Below are 10838 nucleotides of genomic sequence, written 5' to 3' on the forward strand. Positions count from 1 at the left end.
ATTCTTTTTCTCTGGTTTTCCCAATCATAATAATCTTCTATACTTCCAATGTATGGCATATTAGATAAGATATCATTAGGCTTATATGCTAATACCAACATACCACATAATTGTACAAAAACATTTTTCAAATAATCAGCTGAGACACCAAAACGGCAAGTATCTTTTAAAATATTTGCATAACATTCAACATATCTTAACATTTCAAAATATTCTGATTGTTCTTCAAATAATATCCTATTATAATAATTAGATGCATTACCTTCAAATTGTATTGGTCCTGGATTACAAAAACGATCTTCCATTTGCCATTTTTGTAAAGCAATTTTTAAGCTTCTATATGCTTTACCATTTAAATCTACAGGTGCACTAGGTATTACTGGTAGATCACCTTTAGATGCACTTTTTAAATATTTACTTCCTTGTCCTTTTGGTAATATTTTCATTAATGATATAAATGGTATAGCAAATAATTTCCAATCTTTTACATTACCACATAATCCTCTTATAGATACTATATATCCTGTTAATCCACTTTCAATAACTATAGATGCTGCATGTCCATATGCATATGCTAATTTACAATCAAATTCTGATGGTAATGATGATCGTCCTTGATAACCAAAAAAGTGTGTTAATCCCATGAAACTTCCAGAATATTTTCCTTTTTTCTTTCTATCTTGTAATTCTTCCTTCACCATTTGTAATAATAATTGTTCAGTTTCTAATTGTTCAAAACGCATAGATCTCAAATCTACTTGTAATAATTCTTTTATAATAAATTGTGGGAACGTTTTTAATAATGCTAAACTCCATGGTGTTAATTTAGAAACCCATTCTGATGTTAATTGACCATGATCTACACCAGATAAATTTACTAAATCATTCCTTGCTTCTAATAATTGTCCTTTCTCAGATGCCTCATTTAATATATCACTTATTTCAGATAATAATATTTTCATATGTGGTAAGTGCATTAATAATGCATCTGGTATTAATACAGTACCATAATTTTTTCCAACATCAGCTCTTGCACATACAACATCAGCAATATCTTGAACAACTCTCCATAATGTTTTATCTGCTGCACCATATTCTTCTGATATAATTACTACATTTGGATGAGTTTGTAAAGCACATTCTAAAACTTCATGTGAAGGAGATCTTCCCATTAAACGAATAAAATGCCAATATTTAGGCATACTTACTGCATCTGTTAATACATTACCTATTAATGATGCATATACCTTTGTACTACTATCAAAACCAACACATGTCTCTATTAATTCATGTATCAAATTATTAGATCCTGTTAATGGTATACCTACAACAGATGTGGGTATTTTTTTTTCTAAAAAGTATTCTGATAATAATGCAGCTTCTGTAATAGTTATATTAGATCCTGGCATAACTAAACCATTTAATTGTAATTGGGTAACCGTCTCACATACTTTATTTCTATTTTCTTTATCAAATAATGAATGCTCTGGAGAATTTCCAGTTAATTCTAAACCTCCTTGATTTAAGTACTTTGCAATATTATCATCATCTATTATAATGTACTTGTTATGTAATAATCCATATAAACCATAAAATGCAATACAAACACCTTTTAATAATTTCAAACGCCTATATAAACCACATAACACATTCATAGCACCTGGTGCTTGTCTTGATAAAAATACTATACCAATTCTTATTTCAAAGGAAATAGGGCTAGCATATTTGTCATGAAATATTTCTTGTATCTGAAATTTATTTTCATATGACATATGTGGATAATTTGATAAAATCTGTTTTTGTGTATATGGATCATTTGATATATATTGTTTTCCAGCTCTAACCTTTGCTTTCAAATCAGAACATAATTCGGGCAATTCTAATTTGTTGTATAATCTAGACGTTTGTAATTCTGACATACAACCTAAGGATTTATAACTAGATGCATGTTGTTCATAAAATCCTTGGTTTACAGGTTCTGCAGACAAAACATCAGATGTACTACTTTCTTGATTATTTGAAGTATTCACTCCATCAACTTTTAGATTACAGGTTGTATTATTTAATAAGGTAGTATTACCAAATGTGGATCCATCAGATATATTATTATAATTAGTATTTGTATTATTATCACTTAGATTGTAGTTGGTTTTTTTAAAAGAACTTGTTGATGATGATTCACCATCCTTTGCTTTATTATCATCAGATACATTATGATTATTGTGGCCATTATTTCCATTTGTATTCTTGTTAGTTAAATTTATAATAAGCTCTAAATCATCGGCATTCTGACATAACAAATTATCCTTTGTTGGAGTCTTAACAGTATAACAACGTGCATTACCTAAATGGCCATTAAATTGGATAGGTCCTGGAGATCTATATAAATCATAAAGAGACCACAGTCCCCTAACTTCCTTTAATACATTAAATAATGGACTATTTAAATCAACTAAATATCTTTTGACTGCTGGGAATTCATTACCTGTATTATCTTTAATTACATGCATAATTCGTAAGAATGGGATAGCAGCTGGTATCCAGTTAGTATATGAATCTGCCAAATTTCTAATAATGGACATATATCCTGTTTTTTTATGATCAATTAAGAGTGCAGCGTTGTAACCTAATGCATAACAATAATTACAATCAAAATTTGATGGAATAGCACATCTACCTTCATAACCTAGATAATGTGACATAAATTGAATATTTAAGTTTTTATTATTTAATTTGGCTAGTTCAGATTCAACTAATACAATAATTAATCTTTCGGTAGCGATTTTACCAACTTGAATATAACCAGTAGATTCTCTATCCATTAATAATTGATCTCTAATAATAGGTGGTAAGAAATCCCATACTTCTTTTGATTTTTGAAGTTTCGAAGCATCAAATGGTCCATCTTTTAATATAACATTTAATTCAGAAATTAATATTTTCATTTCAGGTACAAATTCAATTAATCCTTCAGGTAATAAGATAACACCATAATTTTTATTTAATGATTTTCTTTTTAATATAATATTAACAATATTTTTAACAATATCTTTAAGTGATAAATTTAATTGTTCAACTTCTTCACCTATTAAAACAACATTTGGTCTTGTTTGTAGGGCACATTCTAAAACAACATGTGATGCTGATCTACCCATAACACGAACAACATGATAAACATTATGACCAGTTTTTACATCTGTACATAAATTTCCAATAATTTCTGAGTAGGTTCTAGTAGCAGTATCAAAACCGAAACTAATTTCAATTGCTTCACTTTTTAAATCACCATCAATAGTTTTAGGTACACCAATAATGGATATAGGAATTTTCCTTTCTGCAAAATATTCAGAAATCAAAGCTGCATTACTATTAGAACCATCACCACCAATAATAACTAAACCATTTAATTTCAATTTAGATACAATATTTTCTATAGCAATTAAATCATCTTTATTTTTTACTTTTCCTCTACCTGACCATAACATATTAAAACCACCTAAATTACGAAATCGATTCATCATACTATCAGTTATAGTAACATAATTTTTACTATATAAACCATCAATACCACCAAGAAAACCAATAACTTGTGATTGTTCATTATAACGTTTAGCATAATCATATATACCAGATATAACATTATGACCACCAGGAGCTGGACCACCTGATAAAATAATACCAATTTTTAAAATATTACCACCTTTAAAAGATTCATTATTATTATTATTACTTTCTTTAACATTTAACATAGGTAAATTATGTAAATTTTTTAAAAACCTCTTTACATCTTCATAATCATTTTTATTTATAAAATCATCTCCATAATTCTCTTCTAATATTTGATATTCACTAGCAAAAGCTTTAGGTAAGGTAGGTACATATTTTGTTCTTTCATATTGTAATGGACTTAAATCATCATTTAAAGAAGCTGAATGACCATGTTCTTTTAATTTTTTTATTTTCATATTTTCATTATCTACTAAATAAAAACTATTTTTTGTTTCTTTCTCTTCTAAAAATTTCTTAGATGTTAATTTCTCCATCAAACAATTTATCATACCACTATCCTGTTGACCTGCATCATTTCCTAATTTATCTTTATCATTTTGATCATAACTTTCATCTATATTAAATTTACATTTGTTATCTCTTAATAAAACAGATACAGTCTTCACAAGCCCATCAGCTCCTCCTGTATTTGCAGCATTCTTATCTCCACTCTTGGTATCCATAATGTTTCTAAATTTAATATACTACAATAATTATATTATATATAGATAAATAAAAAGTAACATATACATATATATATATATATATATATATATATATATATATATATCTTATATGTGTACAGTTTTCTTATTAAATTATAATATCAATTAATCTATTTTTTTTCTTTTCTTCTTTTTTATAAACAAATTAATGGAATATATAATAAAAAAAATACTATAGAATTTTAATATATATATATATATACATATATATGTATGTTTTAAAAATAACGTAAAAAGAATTTATCTTTTTTCTTTCCTTTCATATATTATCATACATACATACATATATATATATAATATAAACATATTAAAAAAAAAAAAAAAAAAAATTTCAAAAGCTACAATAATAAATATGTTATATATATATATATATATGTAAATATAATATTGTTAAATAATATATATATATTTATATATAATTTTTACATTTCCATAATATACATGCCTAAAAAAATAAAACAAAAATAAAATATATATAAAAAAAAAAAGAAAAGGAAACATATAAAATTTTTTTTAAATAAATACATACATATAAATATATATTATATATATATATATACTATAAAAATTCTGGAAACCATTATATATAATATAATTAGAAAAATTAATTATATAAATAAAAATATGGGAGGAACTAATATCAAATCTGAAGAGTGAACATTTATTAAAAGCAAGAAAACATTATGGAATATAAAAATTAAAGAAAAAAAAAAAAAAAAAATATAAATATAAATATAATATATGTATTATATATTATGTATAATATATAATATTATATACATTATAAAAATATGCGATATTTATTTTTTTTATTTTCTTTTATTTTGTAAGCTTAAATACATATATATAATATATTATATATATATAATATATAGATAAAACATATTGGTAATTTATAAAATTAAAAAGCGCTTGTACAGATGTATACATAATATATAATAGTACTAAATAAATATATTGTTGGATGTATATTTTTTTGTCCCCCCTTTTTTTTATATATGAGGAAAAATATTAATATGCCAATTTTTTAAATATTATTTTTATATTCTTTATATTCATATATATATATAAAATATATATTCTTTTTTTATTATAACATTAAAAAAAAATATATAAAAATATAAAAAGAACAATATATATACTATATTAATATTTAATAAATTAGAGTATACTACAGAGAGAATTTTTTATAATTCACACGCGTTTCTCTCATAGTTATTCTATATATTTTATAAAAAATATTTATCCCAATATGTATATATATATATATATTACATAATATCATAAATAAATAAATAAATATATATATATAATATATTATAATTGTCAAAATATGTATCTATATTTGTAACACAAAAAATATATAAATATTTGTAAATTTTTTTATCTTTTTTTTTTTTTAATTGAATTATACTAAAATATGCTCTTTTTTTTTTTCATTATAATTATATCCCTTTAAAAAAAAGGAAACAGTAAATTAAAAAAGTAATCCATATATAAAAAGACATTTAAAATGCTATAACTTCTTTCTATAAAATATTTAAATGAAACAAAAATATATTCTATTTTTTTTTTTTTTTTTTTTTTTTTTTGTTTCATTTGGTTTAATATATATAATATAATATATGTATTGCACACCTTTATTATATATTATATTCATATATTTTCATTTTATTTTTAAAATAATATATTTATAATTTCTACTTGATAAAAAAAAAAATATATATATACACAATATTTTAGAAATATAATAAAAATAAAATTGTAAAAGCTATTTAATATAATGATATATTGTATATATTATATTCCTTTCAACATTCAAAACTATAAGAAAAATGAAGGAAATTTTTCTTATGACATAGTTATGTAGTTTGTTCTTTAAAATAATATTTTTGGTACTTATAACATTAAAGGGTGTATTATTAAATATATATTTAAAATAAAAAATAAAGAATTCTAAAAGAACAACATGTAATATATATATATATATATATATATATATATATATATATTTATTTTGTGTAATAATTAATTACATGTTATAATTTTTTTTGACACATTTAAAAATGTTCTATTCCTTTATTTTTTTTTTGTATATAAAAATAATAATAAACCATGACACTAGAAAGATATTTAATACAAATAAATTATTATATTTAAATAAATAAATATATATATATATATATATATATATATATATATATATACTAAAAAAAATATAAATATATATATATATATATATATATATATATATATGTGGACATATCCTTTTTGTGTATGTTAATATCTTAAAAGTATATATATATTAAAAAACCTTTAAATGTTATTCATATTCCTAATAAAAATATTCAGTTTGAAAATAAAAAAAAATAAATATTATATGTATACTGTTAAAATAAAATGTTTGAGAGATTAAAATTTATGGTATATGATTTTTTATTATTTATCCATAAAAATTAAAATATTAGGATATTTTCTAAAGCATAGAAAAAAAATAAATAAACAAATATATATATATATATATATATATATACATACATATATATATATATATATTATTTATAATAAACTGTGATGAATGCTCGACCAAATGAAAAGTCCAAATAACGAAGTAAAATTAATATATAGAACATTAAGTGACAAATTTTTTGTTATACATAAACCTGTAAATTGGACGTTGAAAAAAAAAAAAAAAAAAAAAAAAACAGAGGGTCCTAATAATAATGAATATACAAATGATATATATGACAAAAATATAAATCATGACAACAATAAAGTTACCATAAATAATAATATAGAACATATTGATTATATAAGTAAGCTGGAAAATTTAAGCAATGTAGAAAAAAATGCTTATTTGTATACAAATTCTTCTTTATTTATGTATAATAATTTTAATACAAATACACATAATGAAATCGTCGAAAAATATTATGTTGAATCGATGTTTAAGGCTGATGAAAATAAAGATGATATATATTATCCATATAAACTACCTATATATATGAGTGGTCTTATCATATGTTGTAACGATTTTATTATTTATAAAACCTTTCTTAAAATGATAAATGAAAATAAACTTATAAGGAAATATAGATGTTTAATAAATAATCCTTTTGTTTTTGTAAATAATCAAATGCATAATTTAATGAATACTAATAATTATGAGGACAAAAAGGAAGAAATAAAAAATAAAAAATACACTTATCAAAATAAAATTTTTTTTAATAATATTAATAAACAAACAGAAATATATAATTATACAAGTAAAGAATATTTATTAAATAAAGATTCTATTTATGCTCAAAAGCAAATAAGTGATTTATTTCCATTTTATAATTTTTTTGATAATAATTCCTATTCATCAACCTATTGGAATTATTTAACAAAATTAAAATTAAATGAGTTAAATGATATAAAAAAAAATAAAATAAACAATACACATAATAATAATAATAATAATAATAAAAATAATGACCATAATAATATTAAAAATTTCAAATATAAAAGTAATAAATTAACAATTCGCAACTTTAAATATTTAAATGATCACAATCAAATAGAAGACATTAAAAAAAACTATTTCATATCTACTATTTTTAAAAAAAGTGAACCTATCAAAAGTCTTAATCATTTTTATAATACATTTTTTAAAAATGACAATAATCAAAATATATTGAATCATAAAATTAATATACAAGTGAACCAAACAGATAATAAAACAATCAATAGTAATAATAATAATAATAATAATAATAAGAAGAAGAATAATAACGTATTAGACCAATTAACACATAAAATACCATTGTACAATTCAAAGGATATGTTAGAAAATAATAAAATTACTTATCCTTTAAATATCTTTTTCAATGAAGGAAATTTTTTCTTTTTTCATGACACCATAGATAAATATTCATTTCCATTTTCAATTATTTATAATATTGTAAATTATAAAGATTATTTGGAAAATAAAAAATCGGAATATTTTAAAAATGATATAAATATAAATATAAATAATTATCTTGAAACATTTAAAGATATTTATTTAGTTGATTTTATTCTCCTAGATAATCCAAAAGCAGATATCATTCGATTTTTTTTCAGTGAATTAAATACACCTATAATAAATGACAATATTTTTCATATAAATATATTTAAAAAGGATATTATTAATAATCAAATTTTAAAAAATCATAAAATTAATAATAGGACAAATAAGAATATTTCAAATATTTTTGATGATCATAATGAAGAAGATAATCATCATAGTGTAGATAATAATTATAATATATACGATGAAAATACAATTATAATGAATAATCATATAAATAAGAAAAATGAACACCTGTCTTTACAAACACATAGTATACCTGTTGATACATTTACCATACCAGGATATGATAATAATTCAAATACTGTAAACAAACAAAAAAATGATATAAAAATTAATTTGAATAATTATTTTATATATGAAAAGAATAATCAAAATGAAGATTTACAAAATGGTATAAATAATAATATATATAATAATAATAATTTGTGTTTAGAATTATATCATTTACAATTTATTGATCCAATAAATAAAGATTATATTAAAATAGAAAATTCATTGTCTAATTCATGGCTATAAAAAAAATATTCCTATTTTATGATTAAAAGGAATATATAAAATTATGTTCTGAAAAATGAAACATATAAAAACAAGCTCAAATCAAAATAAAGGGACTTTCATCAATTTAAACATAAAAATAATATATAAATATATATATATATATATATATATATATATATATTTATTAATTTATTTGGGTTTATTTTTTTGTTTTATTTATTTTTTTTTTTTTAAGGAAAATTAGTTAATTTTTTCTCATTCTACCTATTTATAATTCATTAAATTAATTATTTTATTTTAATTTTTTTTGTTTTGAGTTAAATATTCATAAAAATATAGAATATTGTTTGATTCATAATATATATATATATATATATATATATAATATTTATTTTTATGTACATATGTTAATTAATAATTGAATTAAAATGATCATATATTATAAATATATTAAAAATATTATAATATTAAATATTTGTTATATTTGCTATTTTTTTTTTTTTTTTTTTCCTAAAATAATTTTTTTATATAATTATATTTACAAACTATATTATATATATATATATATATATATATATATATATATATTATATATAATTTTTTTTTTTTTTTAATAATATTATATATATAATTATATTATTATTATACAAAATGAATTAAATCATCCATTTGTTATTCCCCTTTTTAATAATATATTTATATATATATATATATTATTTTATTATATAAATTGTTATTTATAATAACAATGACAAAATACATAAAAGAAAGAAAAAAATACAGAATAAATGATCCTTACGATGAAAAAGAAAAAATAGCCATATCTCAAAAAAAACATAAAGAAAAAGAGAAAACACAAGAAACTAAGAAACATGATGACACGAACAAAAGTAATAATAATGTTGTAAACTCTTCTGAAAATTTTATAAAAATATATAAAAACATTTTAAAACAAAATTACCACGTAGAAAAATTTAAACATAAAGAAAAAGAGAAAACACAAGAAACTAAGAAACATGATGACACGAACAAAAGTAATAATAATGTTGTAAACTCTTCTGAAAATTTTATAAAAATATATAAAAACATTTTAAAACAAAATTACCACGTAGAAAAATTTAAAAAACAAAATGAAAATATAGAAGAAAGTAAAAAAAAAGCAACAAGTAGGAAAAAAATTAAAAAACTAAATTTTAAATTGAAAAAAAATAATCTTATTGAAAAAGTAATAAAAAAAAAAGCTTTTCTAGAAGCTAAAAATACAGTGTTTCCATCTTTAAAAAAATGTAATACAGTTCCTAATATTTCTATCAATCAAAATATATCACAAAATGAACCTAATAATAATAAAAAGGATAAAAATATAAAAATTAATTCTAATAATTACATGAAAAACCCTATTCAATTTGTAAAAAATATGATTCAACAGCAACAAAAAAAATAGTCTTATGGATCATAATATAATATACATTTAATAATATGGAGTGATGAATGAATATATATAAATATATATTATATTTATATATTATGTGTCCATATATAGAGTTTCTTAGTATATACTTTTATAAACATTTTTTTTTTTTTTTTTTTTGATTTGTGATGAACTTGGTTCATTATTTTTTTATGTTATACATATAATTAAAATTTATAGCATTTGAATTTATTTTTTTAAATTAACTTATTTAATTTTTTTTTACAAACTTTTTAGCATTAATGTCAAATGTGTTCATAAATGATAAATAAATAAATATATATATATATATATATATATATATATATTACATGAACAAAAAAAAAAAAAAAAAAAAAAAAAAAATATAATTTTTTTTTTTTTTTATTTTTTTTTTTTTTTTTTTTTTTTTTTTTTTTTTTTTTTTTTTTTTTTTTTTTTTTTTTTTTTTTTTTTTTTTTTTTTTTTTTTTTTTTTTTTTTTTTTTTTTTTTTTTTTTTTT

At 19.5% G+C, this 10838-nt stretch overlaps 3 protein-coding genes across 3 annotated transcripts in view; 2 read left to right on the top strand and 1 right to left on the bottom strand.

Annotated features, from left to right (window-relative positions):
* Positions 1 to 4232, bottom strand: part of PGSY75_0915400 (6-phosphofructokinase) — a gene marked incomplete at both ends in the record, with an annotated part of 4428 nt that extends 196 nt beyond the window's left edge. Inside the window, one exon of the mRNA XM_018785568.1 lies at positions 1 to 4232. This exon is cut by the window's left edge and continues 196 nt beyond it. Within this exon, the coding sequence (XP_018641909.1) occupies positions 1 to 4232 (4232 nt within the window).
* A 2632-nt stretch (positions 4233 to 6864) lies between these two features.
* PGSY75_0915500 (hypothetical protein) lies at positions 6865 to 8904 on the top strand (the record flags this gene model as incomplete). Its single annotated transcript, XM_018785569.1, has 1 exon — positions 6865 to 8904. The coding sequence occupies one exon, from the start codon at positions 6865 to 6867 to the stop codon at positions 8902 to 8904; it is 2040 nt and encodes a 679-aa protein (XP_018641910.1).
* A 730-nt stretch (positions 8905 to 9634) lies between these two features.
* PGSY75_0915600 (hypothetical protein) lies at positions 9635 to 10330 on the top strand (the record flags this gene model as incomplete). Its single annotated transcript, XM_018785570.1, has 1 exon — positions 9635 to 10330. One exon carries the CDS (start codon positions 9635 to 9637, stop codon positions 10328 to 10330), a length of 696 nt encoding a protein of 231 aa, XP_018641911.1.
* Positions 10331 to 10838: the final 508 nt, after the last annotated feature.

This window comes from Plasmodium gaboni, chromosome 9 (assembly GCF_001602025.1).
Source record: "Plasmodium gaboni strain SY75 chromosome 9, whole genome shotgun sequence".
Lineage (NCBI taxonomy): Eukaryota > Apicomplexa > Aconoidasida > Haemosporida > Plasmodiidae > Plasmodium > Plasmodium gaboni.